The sequence below is a fragment of the Barbatula barbatula genome (genome assembly GCF_947034865.1).
Source record: "Barbatula barbatula genome assembly, contig: scaffold_172, whole genome shotgun sequence".
Taxonomy (NCBI): domain Eukaryota; kingdom Metazoa; phylum Chordata; class Actinopteri; order Cypriniformes; family Nemacheilidae; genus Barbatula; species Barbatula barbatula.
This window is the reverse complement of record NW_027636857.1, coordinates 2,079-22,812: the sequence shown is the minus strand read 5'-3', so window position 1 is coordinate 22,812 and position 20,734 is coordinate 2,079. Positions and strand designations below refer to the sequence as shown.

General features: G+C 46.5%; 1 protein-coding gene across 1 annotated transcript; it reads right to left on the bottom strand.

The window, feature by feature from the left end:
* Positions 1-1,247: 1,247 nt before the first annotated feature.
* Positions 1,248-20,274, bottom strand: LOC306890994 (laminin subunit alpha-2-like; the record flags this gene model as incomplete). Its single annotated transcript, XM_079488419.1, has 9 exons — positions 1,248-1,418; positions 5,390-5,530; positions 8,576-8,736; positions 10,625-10,724; positions 10,810-10,988; positions 11,143-11,260; positions 11,609-11,698; positions 12,127-12,306; positions 20,032-20,274. Coding segments are annotated over 9 exons (1,383 nt in total), but the record flags the coding sequence as incomplete, so codon positions are not given.
* Between the last annotated feature and the right edge of the window lie 460 nt (positions 20,275-20,734).

The following is a 20,734-nucleotide window of genomic DNA, read 5'->3' as shown; positions in this document are numbered from 1 at the left end:
ACATGCGCACACACACACACATGCGCACACACACGCACGCACACACACACAAACACACACGCGCGCACACACACACACGCACACACATATACACACGCGCACACACACACACACACGCACACACACATGCACACATGCGCACACACACACACACACACACACACACACACACACACACACACACACACACACACACACACACACACACACACGCACACATGCACACACACAAATACACATGCGCACACACACACACACACACACATATACACACACATGCGCACACACAAATACACACACAGTAACATGTAGTTTCTACTCAGTACGCAGTGAGTCTGGAAACTAGATCAGGTCATTTAATTGTTTGTACACGTCTCATTTTCTTCCTGTACTCCCATTATCTTTAAAGTACCCCCAACACAAGCACACACCCCCCTCTCTCTCGCTCTCTCTGTTTCTCCCTGAAGACACTCAAGTGAAATCAAGGGCAAATAAAAGGCTAAATGAGGCAGTAATGTAATGATGATAAATTATGTCTGATCATTACAGCAGTTGAGGAAACATCAGTGTAGTGCACTGACAGACACTTCACCACACACACACACACACACACACACCCACACACTTCACCACACACACACACACACACACACACACACTTCACCACACTCACTTCACCACACACACACACACACACACACTTCACCACACTCACTTCACCACACACACACTTCACCACACACACACACACTTCACCACACAAACATACACACACTTCACCACTCACTTCACCACACGCACACTTCACCACAAACACACACTTCACCACATACTTCACCACACTGACTCACTTCACCACACAAACATACACACACTTCACCACACTCACTTCACCACACACACACACACACTTCACCACACTCACTTCACCACACGCACACTTCACCACACGCACACTTCACCACAAACACACACTTCACCACACGCACACTTCACCACAAACACACACTTCACCACACTGACTCACTTCACCACACACACACACACACTTCACCACACTCACTTCACCACACGCACACTTCACCACACGCACACTTCACCACAAACACACACTTCACCACACGCACACTTCACCATAAAACACACACTTCACCACACTGACTCACTTCACCACACACACACACACACACGCACTTCACCACACAAACACACACACACTCACACATAAAGGAAAACCCTTGACTCACTTTCTTGTGCAGGTAAGCGGACGGGGCGCTCCAGTAGTAGGGGGCTTTTAGGTGAGTCTGGGCATCTGATTGGCTGACAGAGACCTGATTGGGCGTGTCTCTGCTGGGCACTGCCCACACTAGCCCCTCCCCTTCTGCTCCTGTGAGATACCAGCTAGACATATGTGTCACCTGCAAACAAACATTCAGATTTCTAAAAAACAGTGTGCGTCACGTTTGGAGAGAATATTCTCTATGATGCATCAGAGAACATATGACATATACACTGCTCAAAAACATTAAGGGAACACCTAAATCACACTACATTAGATCTCAATGAACAAAATATTCAGGTTAAATCTCTTCACTTACATACTTTGCATAACTTGCGAGAACAAAATAATGTGACAGTGGTCATTCAGTGCAGGAATTACAGTAAAATCACTGTAAAAAAATGAAATATTGGCTCATTCAACTTTTAAAGTTTTACCACAGTAACTCATAATGTTAGTCAGTAATGTGCAGGGGCCCTACGTGCCCGTATGAACTCCCCTGTAGTGATTCTGCCTTCTCTTGTCTTGATTTTCTGTTAAGTGTTTTCCCCCATCGTGGGTGTTTGTTTTGTATTCGTTTTTATTATTAAAGTCTATTTGTTAAACCCCTTAAACCCCGCTGCCTGCACTTGGGTTCTTCCACTCTGATCAGCACAGAACGAACAAGCAATAACCAAACCCAGCAGGCAGCATGGACACGGGAGGCCGCGTAAACGAGGTGCACCTCTGCCAGGGAGACTCCTACATTTTGGACTTCACCGACCTCTTCTTAGAGACTGCTAAGCGACCTCGCAGACTGCAAAGCTGCCTCGCAGAACCACTCTCCCAGTCGGAGATGAGGAGGCTGAGACCCCTGGGCTTTAGGATCTGGTCAGCTGGGTTTGCGATCGGGATTCGCCCAGGGTCTCAGTCATCTCAACTCCACGGACCCTTGGACTCGATTCCTGAGGGCCGTGTCCTGCAGATCGGGGTTATGGGCATCGCCACGCCCTCCACTCCATTGCCTACAGCCTCCCCACCCGCAGTCAGCCTTGGTGGCAAGCGGGGAAGGCGAGAATCCTGGGGTCCTCGTCAGAGGCCTCCAACCCAGAGACAGCCACGCCCTTAACCTCCTTCCTCCAGCCGACCATTGGACGGGTGGCTCGGCTGAAGAAGAAGAGGCAACGGAGGAGGGTGCAGCATCCAGTCCCATGTCCGGTTCCACGCCCAGTCCGGTCTCCAAACCAGTGTTCAGTCCGGCATCCAGTCCCATGTCCGGTCCAGCAGCAGCCGGCGTCCAGTCCGGTGCAGCAGCAGCCGGCATCCAGTCCTGCCCAGCAACAGGCATCCAGTCAAGCCGGTCCCCAGTCTTGTCAGCCGGACTGTCCAGTCGGCAGTTCCCACCAGGATGTCCCCTAAGTTCCCCAGGACTCCGCTTTCCTGAGCGCCCCCCGGACTAAAACTGTCCCACCTTGTCCCAATCCCTTTGGTCTGCCCTCCATGGACTCATGTGTTTCTTCACCCGCCCCTCCCATGTTTGTTGTTTTTAGTATGTCACCCCAACCCTTTTATTGTGATCTCTTGTTTACCCTGTTTTGTTGGATGTTGTCTGTTTCCCAGTCGGTCTTGTCTCGGTAGTCTGCTCCCTTTGTGAATGCCAGGGGGCGTTCATTAAGGGGGGTTCTGTCATGATTCTGTCTTCTCTTGTCTTGATTTTCTAGTCTAGGGGCAGAATCGTGACAGACTCACGTGTTTTATGTGGAGAGAGACGTATTGTCAATCAGGACATAATATGCGTTCTCTCCAGTCTCGACATTGGCCCCGCCCCTCTCGTTTCTAGTATTGCTTTCCACCTGTGTCTCATTCCCCACACCTGCCCAGTGTTATCTGCTTTGTTAGTTTCCCTATTTAATGCTCTCTTGTCCATTGTTTTGTGCTTGTTCGTTGTTCAAAGTTCCCTCGTTAATGTTGCTGTCACTGTGTATGTATATGCCCAAATTCCTTGTTTCTAGTTGTTTATTTTTGCCCCCCTGGTGGGAAGTATTTGTTTTCTGTTTTGGTATTAAGTTTGGTTAGTGTCTTCCCCCATCATGGGTGTTTGTTTTGTATTTGTTTTTATTATAAGTCTATTTGTTAAACCCCTTCATCCCCGCTGCCTGCACTTGGGTTCTTCCTGTCGTGATGTGTGAGGAGAAGAACCCAAGTGCAGGCAGAAATACGGGGTAAAAGAGTTTAATACTAAATAAAAGCTGCAAATTACAAAAAATACACCCACAATGGGGGGAAAACTGAACGGAGGCACAATACATACAAAAACAGAAAGTAAAGACTTCCAACTACAAGGGAACATGAACACGAGCCAAGGTACAGGTACACGCAAGGAAACATTTACCAGTGTAGCAAGGAAACACGTACAACGAACGAGCACAAGACAATAGACAAGAGGGCATTAAATAGGGAGACTAACAAAGGAGATAACAATGGGCAGGTGTGGGTAATGAGACACAGGAGGAAAGCAATCCTAGGAACGAGAGGGGCGGGGCCAATGACGAGACTGGAGAGAACACATATCATGTCCTGATTGACAATAATATGTTTCTCTCCACATAAAACACGTAGGTCTGTCATGATTCTGCCCCTAGACTAGAAAATCAAGACAAGAGAAGACAGAATCATGACACTTCCACTCTGATCAGCACATCCCCGCAATGTCTGGGCGTACTCCTGATGAGATGGCACATGGTCTCCTCTCAGACCTGGATCAGAGCATAAGTGAGCTCCTGGGCGGTGTATGGTGCAACTTAATGGCTTTGGATACATGAGATCCCAGAGGTTCTCAACTGGATTTAGTTCTGGGGAACGTGAGGGGCCAGTCAATGTCATCAATGTCTTCATCATCCAGAAACAGCCTAGAGACTCTGGCCACATAAGGTTGGGTATTATAATGCACTAGGAGGGCTCTGCACTGCACCAGCATAAGATCTGACAATAGAGTTGAGGATTTCATCCCAATACTTCATAGCACGTGGAGGTCTGTAAGTCCCTTAAAATGGTCCCCCCCCCGGACCACCCTTGCTGTTTCCTCTCCAGTGTAACTGTTGTCACTTTTATTGGCACCAAAACAAGTGAAAATGGTTCACAATCACTTATGCTTACTTACCGAGTCGATTGATAGTCCTGAGGGTTAACTGACTTGTTGTTGAGCTGTGATGATCAGGTGTTGCCTTTATTTTTTTGAGCAGTGTATATCAGACATATATCAGAGAATGTACAGTGACATTCACAAGACAGAATTGTATTATAATTCCCAGAAAACATGTGAATATTTATGTTATGAGAATCCATACCTCAGTGTCTATATTGATATAATAGCAATAGAACTGAAGTGTTGATTTCTCCTTTGAGCTGTGAAGAAAAGCCTAGGAATATGTAGAATAAATGAAATCTTTCGATTCTAATGACTACTGTGTGCATGTGTGATATATGAGCGGTTGACATTGACAGCAGTGAGACAGAGTAAGTCTGAAACCATTCAAACACTTTTATAATTCCTGTATCATCACACACGCAGCTGTTAAGACACTCTTTCATTGAGATTTGACATGAGAAAGTCACATGTGAGTGTTAATGTGATCACACAAGTTTCTCATCTGATGGGAGTTATGGAGTTTTTCCTCAAGAAGACATTTTCTAGGTCAGACAAATATTTAAACACACACACATAAACCTGAACAAATCATCTCTCAGTCACAGTTTAAAATGAATCTCTTGTTATTTATTTTCAGTGTGTCTGGAGGAGAGGTTTTATAGACCTCAGATTAAATTCTGTGTGTGTGTGTGTGTGTGCAGGTTTGATTAGACTTGAGAGAGAAGATGTCCCCACAAATCAAGTGAAACCTGTCAAAAACCGACAGGGAGGACATTTGATATACAAATCAAGTTTTGCTCTAAATCTGAATGTCAACAGATTTGTGTAAGGGTTACCTTTAGGTTGAGTGTGTCTGTGTGTGTAAGAAGTGCTTTAATAAAACTGAATCCCACTTGTCACGCAGAACTGTAGTATGTGTAACTAATGAGAAGTGAGTTCGCACACAAACACACATACAGCGGAGAGCTGGTCTTGTCTCATACATTACTGTAGTCCCAGTGGGATTCGGTGCACAGGCTGGCCAGCCCAGAACAGTAGCACTTCTCACATCCACGGAGACGGTCTCCACGGAGATGATAGAATCCCTGTTTACAGCGGTCACAGTTCTGCCCCTCGACATGTTCCTAAAGACAGCCAGACACACACACAGAGAGAGAGAGATGGCTGCATGCACTATTAAACACTGTTATAAAGCTATACTGACCCATGGGAAACACACACACAGCTCAGGGCTCATCACAGGTGCACAGTCTCTATAGACAAGAGAAAGTCATTATTCTTCTATTTGATTTCTTTAAACAGCTACAGAACCTCTTATTATCTCCGTCTGCATCACATCAGGTTACACACCTCTGACCAAAGACAATTTCAATCAGTGTATATTTCTAAATCAAGTTGTGGGTTTTTCGCTAGATCTCAAACTTCTCTGTCATTCCCCACTTTGGAGGCTTCAGAGTCCCACCTGTCCCCAATCGGCCCAACAAAACAATAATAAACTTTAGGTCCACTGTCTGTATCGGTTTTCTCTGCTTGTGCCGAATCTCCAGATTTCTCTTCACTCATGTCACAAACATATCCATTGCCAACTTTTATACCAACTACTAGTTATATTTAAATGTGTCATGTTTTGTTTTGAGTGCGTGGCCAATAAAAAAGGAATTCATAGAGACAATGAGCAGATTCCCTCCCGTTTATCACACCCACCAGTGGGACCCCACTCTATAGTTGTTCCTGAACCACAAACCATTTTCTCTTCTCATGTGAGATGTGCTGAACTAAATTTCTCAGATGACATTCACTTCATCCTGTTCTGCTTTCTTTATGGATTTCTGAATGTTTGAGTTATTGTCTGTGGTCTGAAGACTGACTTCACTCACCTATTCTGCAGTAACATCAGACTCTTTCTTCACTAAGCAATTTAATAATTCAACAATTTATGAAGAACAATAAGGATCTTCATATGATACATTCATGGCACTGAAGAAAACTTAAAAGGAAGATTGAGTTTGAGTCGACTATAAGCTCTGATTGAGCATCCTGTCTGGTCCATAAATCAGTTTCTCACCTCATAAGTGTTTCTCATTGTTCATTCAGCATGAAAATGAAACAGAAAATTCCAAAATATAAAGGAGCGTCACACTAACCGCTATTTGCATGAAGAAAAGTGTCCAGCAGACGTTCAATCAGTTTCAATCAACACAAATGAGCAGAGTTTCACTTTATGCAAATGAAGTGACATAATGAAGTTATGAAGTTTGGATTGTCCTTTCCTCTTTTTCATCCTGTAGAATTAATCCAAAAGTATTCGGCAGCTCAACGTCTACAGCTGAGGTTTTGCCTATCTTTTATGATGTTTTTTAGTAGAAAAGTAGATCATATTCACCGGCTGAATAAAGGTAGCCATGTTTTTAGTATCCGACCTAACCAACCACTCATTTCCACCCTCTCTACTTTCACCCTCCCAAGTATGGATAAAGTAGTTCTAACACAACTACCTGTTATCTAGATCCTATCTTTGGTGAAGACCTGTCTATCCTCTCTTTCTCCTTTTATTACAAATATGATATACTCCTCTCTTACCTCAGGTATAGTTCCATCCTCACTTAAAACTGCTGTGATCACCCCTATTCAGAAGAAGTCGGGGGCTAATCCAAGTAATAATGATAACTTTCATCCTATTTCAAATTTACCCTGTATTTCTAAAATCTTGAAAAGGATCTTTGCAGAACAGGTCCGCCATCATCTTTCTGATAACATTTTGTATGAAAAATGTCTATCTGGGTTTGGTGCGCACCATAGTGTTGAGACTGCTTTAGTCCACATTTCTAATGGCTTATTGTTAGCCACTGACACAGGATCATTATTATCGATACTGGTTTTACTCTATCTTAGTGCAGCATTCAACACAGTTTCACATGATATTCTGGTAAACCGGATGGAATCGATTGGAATAACTGGAACTGTACATTCATGGTTTAGGTCTTTCAACTGGGCGTACTCAATTCGTGACATTTTGCTTATTGGCTCAAAAAAATACCTTAGCTAATTCAGAAAGTTTTCCTACGATTTCTGATGATTTGTAGGTTAAAACGCTGGGTGTGATCTTTGATTCTACCTTATCATTTACGGCACATATAAACAGTATAGCTCGAACTGCATATTTTCATTTGTGCAATATTAATCGCCTTCATCCGTCTCTATCAGTGGAGAATACAGCGACCCTGATACAGGCCTTAGTTACATCTCGATTAGATTTTTGTAATTGTCTTCTTGCCCTCAAAGCTTCTTCACAAACTTCAATTAGTTCAAAACTCAGCAGCATGAACTAGAACCTCAGTAACTGAACATATAACTCCTACACTGGAACAACTGCATTGGCTCCCGGTCAAATACTCATTGATTTTAAAATTCTTCTTTTTGTTTACAAAACACATAGTAATCTTGCTCCTTCTTACTTGTCAGATTTGCGCCATAACTACTTTGAGATCATCTACCGCACAACCTCTTTTGGGTCCAGATTAATGGTTTTAAGGAATGTTGTTCTATTTATTGTACGGTGTCCTTGAGTGTCTAGTAAGGCACCTTGAAATGAAATATTAATAATAATAATAATGCTGTGACTCCCACTAAGAACGTGACAGTGAAGGTCGCATGATCTGCACTCTTTCAATCACGCTGTCATAATGATCAACTGAATGAACCGTGGATGTAGAAATATGTGTGAAAGATGCTAGACAGGTGCTTCATCTGATATTCTCACAAACTTTCTGTGTGTGTGTGTGTGTGTGTGTGTGTGTTCTTCTCTCAACGCACAAATGAACTTAACCAGGACCAAAGTTCATCTGGCTCAATTGCTCAAGAAACCATTAAACTGTTTTTAATTGGCTGACGAAGGAACAACTTTAAAAGCAAAAACACACACTGGCATCAATACATAATGAACCCACACTGATGATATTCAATAATATAAAGAAGCTATTAGAATAAACAACATATCAATTCTATCGCTTCATTATAATTCTTTTATCAGTGACAGTTTAACCTGTGGGGGTGGTCACACCAAAGGAAGACTCTCTTAGTTGAATGACAACACTTAAATAGCTTTTAAAGTTTTCTTCTAATATAAATTAAAAAACATCACACACACACACACACACACAGTGCTGTACCTTACACACACAGGGCAGTTGGCAGGGGTCTTGGTTTATGCTTCCGTCACTGCTGCAGGTGCAGGCTTCACACTGAGGGAATCCGGTGTATCCAAACGCACACCTGTCACACTTGTCACCTGCGTATCCCTGCTTACAGAGGCATGAGCCCACAGCCAGATCTGTACACACACAACACAAACACACGGCTACACGTGTGAATCATGATAATGTTCATGAAGAAGAGGAAGGGTCTGTCTCCTTCTGAAGAGTATCTGATTGGTCATATCTGTGCCGAGTCATCAATCCGTCTGGCCCGTTATTTCAGAAGAGAGAGGGAAAACACTTTATAATATCTTTCATTAATAAATCATTATCAAACATTATATAACAGATCATTAGTAAATGATGTTCACATAGCTAGAAATATGAGATAATGTGTTATATATTGTTAATGTTTACTAACCATTATCTAATGATTAACAGATCATTATTTAATGAAAATTGAAATGCTTACTAATGTCTTTAAACTTTCAACCCACATGATCAAGCACGTTTTACAAATCTACAAAAGGTTTAAACAGAAATTATACAATGAATGTTTATTTACAGTCTTTTTCCGATTGCTAAACGACAGCGAGCACAACTAGAGTCACATGTGTAAAACTACAGTCTGCACAGCAGCAGTTCATGTGGACCAAATTCAAAACAGAATAGATTTAAGCCTTGTGCCTTTCAGCTGAAAGGTTAAGCAGGCGTCTTGTTTTAGACTTCTTAGTGAACACACACACATATATATATAAGGTAGAGCTCAGAAAGACTAATTTTGGGAGAGAGATGGAGGGAGAAGAGTGTCAGGGAGAGAGGAAGACACAGAAGACACAGAGCTGTTATTTCAGATGAAGCTTCACTTATAGACCCTGTGGTGGATCATGGTCTCTCATTGAGAGAGGAAGGGTTGAAGATCCACAGTAGCATCTATAATGTGAATGTTCCATCATACAAACAGCTGAGAGTCACATCCTTACAGTAAATGAAAACATTACAGGAATTTATTTTCTATTGCAATTATAGAATATTTACAAAGATATATATGACAGTAAGTGTGACTGTAAAATATATTTTTATAACAGGACCCAAAGGCCGACCCCAACAGGAGGAAGAGGAGAAATATGACTTTGTATGAAGTCACTGAAATAGTTGAAACTGTAAAGATGTAAAGTTTGTATTTTGTGTATTGGTGTTTTTCCTCTCAGTGTGTTGTGAGTGACAGTGTGTGTTGTCTCAGTGAGGGTTGTGCATTGTGTGTTAAGAGTTGTGTTGCTTTGAATGAGTTGTGCAGGTGATGTGAAGAGTTTAGCTCAGGTGACTGTTGCTAGTGCAGACTGTAGTTAGAGTTTTACACATGAAGCTGCAGTTGTGCTCACTGGCGTTTAGCAATAGAAAAAAACTGTAATATGTCCTTTATATTTACTGAAAAAAGCTAATGTTGTTTTTCACAAACTGTTCATTTAACGTATTAGTCATTCATTCATTGTAAAGGTCATATATTGGTTCTTTGTTTGTTGTGTAGACATCTTCTATTTTGACATTTCAGCAAATAATTTGGTAACATCTAAAGTGGAAACTGTGAATCAATTGTAAATGTTTATAAATTAAGAGTAGTCATCTTGATTGTAAATATGTGTCCTGAATTGACCCTATTAGCACATCTTTAAAAATCATTTATTCATAATTTGTTCATGTTTTTGCCGTACCAATCTTTATGGGCATTGTAATTTTACAACATTTGTGTAAGAGGTGGTTGGTGAAATTGAATGCTTGCTAAAGACAAAACACTCATTGTCATTTGTGCGCAAGGCATGTTTTGCCTCAAAATTGACATTAGAATACAATTGTGTACAATTCAATATATATATAGATATATAATATATAGTTACTAATGCTTTATATAATTCTGTTATTGATTTATTAATGAAAGTTATTATAAAGTGTTACCGAGAGGGGAATACACTTTTAGAAAAGTCTTCCTCTTTTGGGATAAACAGATCCGATATATATGTGTCGTACCGCTGGTGGACTGACTGTCATCAGGAACACATGCAGTATGAAGAGAACCTCTCACATCACATGAACATCGTCTGCAGGGTTCATCTTCATCCGGACTCACCTGACAACAAAAACACACCAATCAAGCCTCAGGTGTTAACCTGCGGTGAATATATAATAATACACCATGAGATGACCAAACACACCCCAGCTGGTCTGTAGAAACCATGAGCACATGATTGACAGTTCACCCCGGCTGTGTTGGCAGAGCAACCCATGCAGACTCCGCCTCCCTCATGTTTTCCATGAAGATTTAAACTGAGTTTAGCGTCGGCCACCGTCTGGTCATAATAACATTCCTCTGATTTACCGTGACAGTTACACTCTGTAGATACACAAGACAGTATGAGAACAACATGAGAATCAAGAGAGAGAGCTGTTGGGCTGCAGTCATCATCAACAGCTATGAGCTCATCAGAACCTGTCCAGTCACATGTCCGTGTGGGGTGAAGGCAGATGTTGTGTCTGAAATGTCTTACTTTCACAGACGTGCCGTGTCAGGAAGGTTCCGGCCATCCAGGGTTTCTGGTTGTAACCAGGGCAACAGCGGTCGCAGCTCTCGCCGCATGTGTTGTGTTCACACTCACAGCTGAACTTCTGTCAAACAAACCAGAACACAACTCACAACTCAAAAGAAGAACCACATACACCATTCAACATATTTACATTTGATCCAGAGCAACTTAGAAATGAGGTGAACAAGAGAAGAGAGAAGAAATTGGAACAACATAAGGACAACAAAATGCATAAGTGCAGTAAAACTTCTCTCATATAGCCCGGCACAGTATATAAAGCGGTCATTTTTTTCAAGTAATTTTGATTGTTTTATGAAATGCTTAATAAAACTCATCTGTTGGCAATTGAAAGAGAAAGTAGATTAAAGTTCTCATCTTATGTGGGTCAATATCAACTACAAACGTAATAAAACATAAAGATGAGACAAACCTTTGTGTTTGGGATGAGAGGACAGGCTTTAGCGTGCCCGTAACAGATGCACATTCCTCCCACTGATATATCCTTGATGGAGTAATAATACTGAAACACAAACACACATCTCAGTTCATCAATCCTCATCAAGCTTCAGTGTTTCTCATCCTTTCTCAAACTTTTCTCTATTATATAAGAGTTTTTAACACTACGGGTGTATTTCATACAGTGTAATAAAGAGCTTTACAGCACAATGCACAATCCATTTCAACAGAACAGAGAAACGTCTTCAGTTTGATCTGCATGTGGAGACGGACGGAGGAGGTTATTTCTAAATGAGCTCTTTAATCTCACGAGGCCCAAAAGACTCTTTCTTTGGGTACACTATTCTTAAATGCATAATTCATGTGAGAAACATAATCCTTCATTTAGAAAGAAAATTCAGGTTTGATTGAGTTAATGTGTCTGTAGGACTGTGATGTGTTCATGTCCATCTGTGTGTGCACGAGAAGAGGAGGAGAGATGTCCATACTCACCCGTCGGGTGACGATAGGATCGATGTCTCGAGGGTCATTCAGGGCCAGGGTCATGAGGTCAGCATTTAGGGTACGGATCCTCTGGAAGCGCAGGCGGATGAAGCGGGCGGAGGTGACGTTCAGTAATGTGGGAGAGGGATCATCGGCGCTGGGACGGCCGTTTATCAGTGAGGTGTGTATCTGAAACAAGACATCATCACATTCTGATTTATCAACTGATCAGATATGAATCTTTGCACAGAGCCTCTGATGTTCATTCATGTGTGTTGTGTGTCTGAATCTGTGTGTGTGTGTGTCTTCTGTGTTTTCACCTTTTTTGATTTGACTTGTATGACCTTCTATGTTTTGCTTATAGTCAATATGTTTTCTTGTACAGCTGCTTTGTAACGATGAAAATTGTAAAAGCGCTATATAAATAAAGCTGACTTGACTTGACCTGCCGTTTCCATAACAACATGTGAGGAACGTGATTGGTCAAGAAGGCTTAAGCTCGAAAAAAATAAAATGGCTCCAAAAATTAGAGTTTTGTATAAACTTCACTTTCAATAACTTCTGATTGCATTTCTAGCGAGAAATTAGTATTGTAGTTTTAAATATGTGATTAGTTATTGCACAAATGATCCCTGTTTATAATTCTCTCGACTGCCTCTGAAGTCATGGCTAAAAACAAGTGAAGTGTGAACATGGCCTTAGAGTTGATTCTGTGACATTACAGTTCCCCTTCAGTCGGTCTCTCGACGTTGTGAGAGACTGACTGGGTTTGATCTTGAGAACCTACCTTCTCCGAGATAATTAATTAATAAAACGCCAATGGGCTTGGCGAATGACACGCGCACGCCAGTCTCCGCCCCGTGCATACGGGTATAAAGGAAGATGGCGGCGGTCATTCACTCATCCTTTGTTCTTCGGAACCTGTGTGTTTGCTGATGCTACACGCGATACTCGACTTCGAGAAAAACCTGCTGGATTTATGACGCGGAGCAGCGGACTTCTCCTTTCGGTGGACTTCCCCTGTGCGTTTCGGCAGAAGGCTACAGACCTTAAGAGGTAAGTCCCTCCGGCTACGAGCATGTTTCGTAGCTGTATCCTTGGGTGCGACAGACTCATCCCGGAGTCTGACGGCCATGATTCCTGTGTCACTTGCTTGGGGCTCAAGCATGCTGAGGCAGGTTTTCACTGATGCAATGTCCCGTGTGTGCGGACATAGCAATCAGGGTGTTGCGGTCACGGTTGGCTACGTTCTTTCGAGCGCTGCCACCACCCCGTCTGTTTCCCAGGCGTGTTCAGCTGCCGTTTCGGCGAGGTTGACCGCTTTGGCGAGCGGCGGGGGTGATTTAGGGACGCGATAGATGTCGCTCCGTCAGCTTCACGCTCGCGGACAATCTATACCTCTTCACGCTCACCTGGTTCGTCCCCTACGAGCGGCAGACGGCCGTCTCATAGTGGTAAGACTTCGCACACGGATGATGACGCTATCTCTGTCGCTGCGTCGGACAGCTGCCTGCTGGCATCGGATGCGGAAGAGAGCTCCGGAGGAGACTCGGGCTAAGATGTCGGCCATGCTTTCCCGGGCAGCCGAGTGCATCGGGTTGCAGGGTGTAACAACATCCTCGCCGGAACGCTCGCGGCTAGATGCGCGGTTTCGGGGGCGTGGTCAAAAGCCACGCCCCGCTCCGTTACCATTTTTCCCGGAGGTGCATGACGAGCTCGCCAAGTCCTGGAATGCGCTCCTTTTGGCGCGTTTCAGGCCGGAGGGCTCTGTGGCTGTGACTTCCCTGGTTGGTGGGGCGGCTAGAGTCTATGTTGACGTTCCCCGCGTGGAGCGTGCAGTCGCGGGCCACTTGTGCCCGCAGACAGCTGCCACTGGGGGGGGCTCGACCTAGACTCCCATCCAGAGCACGTAAGCTCTTCGACACTCGTCGAAGACTTGCAGTGCTGCTGGATGAACCGCCTCCGCTCTCCACGCCATGGCGGTCCTCCGGGTTTTTCAGGTAAGTCCTGAAGGATTTGGACGACGGGAAGTTCGACCCAACTCGTATGAGAGCTACGTACTGCCACAGACCTCGCGCTACGAGCGACGAAGGCCACGGCACGTGCACTGGGTCGGTCGATGTCCACAATGGTGGTCCAAGAGAGGCATCTGTGGCTTAGTCTTGCGCAGGTGAGCGGCGCCCAGAACGTCGGTTCTGGATGCGCCCATCTCGCAAGCAGGGCTGCTTGGTGATACCGTGGAGGACGGCAGTTCTCCGCGGTCTGGCAGACTGAGGCGATCGAACAGATCCTGCCACGCGGCAACGTGCCCGCCAACAGGTCGGCATGGTCTCGGGCACAGTCTGGTTCCCAGCAGCCCTGCCCTCCCGCGGCGGCCCTCCGGTTATGGAACCTCCCAGAGGACGACCCACCAGAGGTGGACCCCGCGGAAGAGGGCATCTGTTCCCCGTCAGCAGCCCGCCAAGAGGCTCTTTAAAGCGGCCCTGACGGGACGAACCAGGGGGAGATTTTACTGGGCCCGAATCCCGGCCTTTCCAATGCCGGATCGGAAAAGGACGCTGCCTGCCGCGTTCCATCGAGTCTGGGCCCTTTTCAGGGTCCGGCGCCCACATACTCTCAAAGAGACAAATCTCCCCTGGGTTTTCCTCCACAACACTCTCGTCCAGACGGTGTATGGGATGGATCGGGCCGCCGACCGCAATCTCCTCCGGACATTGCGTTGGGCCGCCTGAAGCAGGTAAACATACAGAGCCGTCAACCTCCCTGGGGGTCCCCCCTGTGCGAGGTGACCGTACTGTCAGCCACCGAACCAGCCTCCCCCGGCACGGTGAGGCAGATTGTCCCTCTGGTCCCGTTGTCACGGTTCTTGGGCGCTTGGTAGCGCACCAGCCCGTCACACTGGATAGAGAGGACGGTCCGTCTCGGTTACTCGATCCAATTCGCCAGGCGCCCCCCCCAAGTTTCGTGGCATTCTGTACACCTCGGGGCGAGGACAGAATGCTTCCGTACTTCGGCAGGAGGTCGCCGCCCTTCTGGCGAAGGGTGCGGTCGAACCCGTCCCTATAACCGAGATGTCGTCCGAGTTTTACAGCCAGTACTTCATCGTGCCCAAAAAAGGGCGGGGGGCTGCGGCCCATTTTTGGATCTGCGGCACCTGAACAAGCACCTGCACAAGCTGCCGTTCAGAGTGCTGACGCAGAGGCGCATCCTGGGCTCGGTACGTCACCAGGATTGGTTCGTGGCAATCGACCTGAAGGACGCGTACTTTCACGTCTCTATTCTCCCCCGACACCGGCCGTTCCTACGGTTCGCGTTCGAGGGAAGGGCGAATCAGTACAGGGTCCTGCCATTCGGTCTGGCCCTGTCTCCACGGGTTTTTTCCAAACTAGTGGAGGCTGCCTTAGCTCCTGGCAGGGAGCAAGGCGTGCGAGTGCTAAACTATCTTGACGACTGGCTTGTCTTGGCACACTCGCGAGATGTGTTGTGCACGCACAGGGACCTTGTGCTTCGGCACCTAGACCGTCTAGGCCTCCGGGTCAACCAGGAGAAGAGCAAGCTCTCCCCCGCGCAGAGCACCTCTTACCTCGGTATGGAACTAGACTCTGTCCGTATGTCAGCACGTCTCACCAACGAGCGTGCACAGTCAGTGCTGCGTTGTCTGAGGTTGATCAGTCAGAATCCCTCGACGCCGCTGAAGAATTTTCAGAGGCTCCTGGGGCACATGCCGTCCTCGACGGGGGTAATCCCTTTCGGGTTGATGCACATGCGGCCGCTTCAGCACTGGCTACAGAGTCGGGTTCCCTGGACGGCGTGGCACGCCGGCACCAGGCGGATTACGGTAACGCCTCAGTGCCTTCGCACTCTCTTACCCTGGTCAGACTTGACCTTTTCTCCGAGCGGGGGTCCTTCTGGCACTGAGGAGGCTCCAGCCCCTCGTGCAGGACAAACACGTGCTAGTCCGGTTGGACAGCACGACTGCCGTAGCGTACATCAATCGCAAGGCGGCATACGCTCACCGCAGTTATCACAACTCGCCCGACGCCTCCTCCTTGGGAGTCAGCAGGTGAATCCCTGCGGGCCACGTTTCTTCTGGGCAACCTGTACCAGACAGCCGATGCGCTCTCTCGACAGTGTACTCCCCACGGAGAGTGGCGACTCCATCCCCGTGCAGCCGGCTCATGTGGGAAGCGGTTCGGCAGGCACAGGTGGACCTGTTGCCTCCCCGGACTCCACCCATTACCCGCTATGGTATTCCCAGACCGAGGGTCCCCTCGGCACGGATGCCCTAGCACACAGCTGGCCGCGGGACAAGCGGAAGTACGCCTTCCCCCCCAGTGAGCCTCCTTGCACAGGTCCTGTGCAAGGTCAGAGAAAGGGGCATCAGGTTCTGGTGAGTGGTGCCATACTGGCCCAACCAGACCTGGCTCTCGGATCTGGTAGATCTGACGACAGCCCCCCTGGCCCATTCCCCTGACGAAGGACCTTCCGTTGCAGGGGAAGGGCACGTTGTGGCACCCCAACGCAGGCCTCTGGAACCTCCATGCCTGGCCCCTGGACGGGACGAGGGCTTGCCCGTTAGCGGTCCAGGAGACTGTCTTACAGGCTAGAGCACCGCCTCTAGGCGGTCATACGCTTATAAGTGGCGCCAATTGTCCTGGTGTTCTCCCCGGGAGGAGAACCCGCGGAGTTGCCTGATCGGATCAGTGCTGACCCGCAGGTAAGTATCCCCGTCAGCACAACCTGGTCACCAGGTTCCTCAGGAGCGCGAGAAGGGTGTGTCCACCCTGGCCGCGCTCCGTACCCTCTTGGGACCCTAATGGGGTCCTACAGGGCCTTGGTACGGCCCTGGTGAGCCCCTAAGTATTGCCAATCTTCCTCAGTCGGATGAAAGATGCACTCTTTGTGGCGCTCACCTCCATCAAGAGGGTGGGGGACCTACAGGCATTCTCTGTGTCCCAAAGGTGCCTGGAACTCGGGATCGGTAATTCTCACGTGGTCCTGAGATCCTATCCCGACAACGAGCCCAAGCTTCCCACTACTCCCTTCCGGGACCAGGTGGTGAACCTGCAGGCGCTCCCCTCCGGAGAGGAAGACCCAACCTTTCTATGTGTTGTGTCCAGTACGCGCGCTGCGCCTCGGTCTGGACCGCACACAGAGCCTCAGAAGCTCTGAGCAGCTCTTTGTCTGTTCTGGGAGACGGCACCCGGGGGGGGCTGTCTCCAAACAGAAGTGGCGCACTGGGTACCAATCCCAGGATCGCCGTGCCCGCTGGCAGTGAGAGCCCACTCCACTCGTGGGCACTGGCACAGGGCGCCTCTCTGGCAGACATTGTAGAACTGCGGGTTGGGCTACGCCCAGTACCTTCACGAGATTTTACAATCTCCACGTGGAACCAGTTGCAGCACATCCCTTAAACGCCGCCAACGTTTAGGGTGGGCTCCTGGTTTGGGCGTACGCCTGCGAAAGCGCCTTCTCCCCTCACCAGGTGAGACTAGTGCGCTATTGTAGCCTACCTACTTTCCCCTCTCGGGCGAAGTATAGGCATTCCATCCATCACTAAGCATTGCACTTGGTAACAGACTGGGCGGAGCCGTCTGTTAGAACCAGGTCCGTTACAGGTAGAGTCATCCCTGCTCAGGCAGACCCCTGTATTAGGACTAGTGCCCCATACGTAGTGACTCCCCTTTGGGTCGTCCCGTGTGTTGAATTCCTCACTCAGGATTTCCCGATTGGTGAATCTGTGACCTCCCCGCCGGTGGTAATCCCACCTGGATTGTCCCCCTATTCGGGCTAACACCGTTCCGCATGTTGTTCTCCCCGCCGGGGAGACCATGTCATGTCTCCACATGTACCTCCCCTCCGGGTAGGATGTGGCCTCCGTAGCACACTCTTCTAAGAGGAGAGCAGTGTTTCCCCAGTGTTCGGCTCCGGACAGCTCCTCGCTACTAGAGGCGTACGCCACTGTCCGTGAGGCCGTCAGTAGAGGCTTCTCGGTATGACCAATACTATATGACTGGAAGATTACGTCTCGCGGTAGCACTCTGGGACTCGCTAGCCCAGTCAGGGTCGCTCCGCTAGAGGTCGTGATATCGGTGCAAGCGCTGTGGCGTTTAAGATTGATCCCCAGTCAGTCTCTCACAACGTCGAGAGACCGACTGAAGGGGAACGTCTCGGTTACGTCTGTAACCTCGGTTCCCTGATGGAGGGAACGAGACGTTGTGACTTCATGCCACAACGCTGCACCGAATCACTGCAGTGAACGGGAGTGCCCTCTCAGGTTCCTCAGTACAAAGGGTGAGTGAATGACCGCCGCCATCTTCCTTTATACCCGTATGCACGGGGCGGAGACTGGCGTGCGCGTGCCATTCGCCAAGCCCATTGGCGTTTTATTAATTAATTATCTCGGAGAAGGTAGGTTCTCAAGATCAAACCCAGTCAGTCTCTCACAACGTCTCGTTCCCTCCATCAGGGAACCGAGGTTACAGACGTAACCGAGACGTTTTTCTCAACACCAACCAATCGTGACTTTAGAAGAGGCCAAAGGTCAAGTTATGGGTTTTGAACAATTGATAAAAACAATGCAGTTGGAGGGAGAGCCAGAGGACGAGGCAGAGTTCCAATTGGAGGAGGAAGAAGAAGAAGAGTGGTCTTGAATGAGTTTAGGGCTAACAGTCATTGATCATAAATAAACCACGGTTTACTGTAAGAATGAGAGCGGCTGGGCAGAGAGTCTTTCACTACAGTTCACTGCATTGATCCCAGTCTGGTGAGGTATCTAACTGTACAACAGTACAGCCGACTGAAAGAACACATTCGGACCATGTATTGTATAAAGTAGTTTACACAATTGTTTGGAGCCACTCCAGAAAATGAAATATATATTTCATACTGTGAACACGGACAGTCTTTTTCCTTGTAATCACAACCACAAATGCTCAAAGCAGAAACATTTTTTTAATGTTTGGTTTCAAACTTGCTTTTGTTCTTACAGTGAATTGTCAACATCTCTAGATTTTGAACAACTGTGTGTATATGATAAAGGTGTTTGCAACAGAAGACAAATGTTTGCTTTTGAAATGCGCTTGTGAAATTTTGAATATAGTTTCACTAAGCAAGAGATTTTGCATTTTGTGTGTGCAATTCTTGGATTTGTGTTAAAGCAGCTGAAAAAAACTTGAACATTCTCATTAAACTCAACACAATCCGCATTTCAGCTCAACATTGATATTGTTGTCTGTTGTGTTGTGACCATTGTGACCATCGAGTGGTTTTAAGTGTCAAACATTTACACCACAGAACACACACAGTTATACCCACAGCTGTTCTCTGATTCAAGTCAGTGAGTGTGACGGAGGTGTGTGTGTGTGTGTTGTTTTCTCTGGGTTAATGGTGTGTGTTAGTTAGTGCTGTGTGAGTCTGTGCTGCTGTGTGTTTTTAAAGACATAGAATGACATTTGAGTCAAAGCTCTGATCTCCACCACCCACCTCTCTCATTAGTACACACACACACACACACACACAATCCCACAGCTGTACACACAGATTAAAACGGCCTTCTCTTTCATCGTTGTGTGTGTGTGTGTGTAGGTCTCTGTACATTGTAGAGATGTGATGTCAAGTGCTTATAAATCAAAGTAAATTATGTTTATTTGAAAATGAAAAAATGCAAGCGTGACAGATACAGGATACAGTTTATATCGTATAAAAACACTATGACCATGGAAACAAGAAACATGTTGCTTTAGCTCCTGTGGTAGAGCGTTGTGATAATAACACAAAGGTCATACAGTGGGTTTGATCTCAGGGAACACATTCTGATACAAGACATGTGTACACTAAATGCACAGTAAGCTACATGTGTGGCTCATTTGATTTTATTTGACAGTTACTGTGGTTAGTAATGGTGTTTCTCACCTCCCCGTTCTCCAGTGGATGGATTTTGGAGTAGAAGGAGGTACAGATGACCTCGTCATCATGGGTGTAGGATGGAGGTCCTCTTCTAGGGGTGATGTTGAAGCGTGTGATGCACTCGGTGTCTGTTATGGCATAATATTGCCATGGCATGTATGTTTCACCGTCCAGAGAACGTTCAAGAACCCAGTTTCCAGGACGAGGAGAGTTTGCTGCTTTGAGGATCACGTATGCGATCTGGAACACCTGTGAAAAAACATCAATATACAAAGAAAGAACAATAAATAAATGAAGGTTGGTGTTCGTTCTCAAGTTCTGCTGTCAGGCACGGCATGTTTTCTCTTTTCACTATAAACTTTTGTGAACTTCATGGTGTGTGGTTCATGGTCAGGACTTTGCTTAGTTTACTGTCAGAACTTTATAAACACTCAGTTTTTTCTGACTGCATCCGCTTTGTCTGGAGGAACAAAAATGAAATGAACAGAAAGAAATCCCATGATTCCTCACTCTAAACATTCAGCAGCGAAGACCTGAAGCTTCTGTAAGATATTAATATGAACAAGATAAGCCGCTGACGTTACAATGAATGGGGAGGAATGCAACGATCAATATGGCCGATCTAGCAAAGGAACATTTACATTTATGCATTTGGCAGATGCTTTTATCCAAGGCGACTAACATTGCATTATCCTATAGATTTATACAC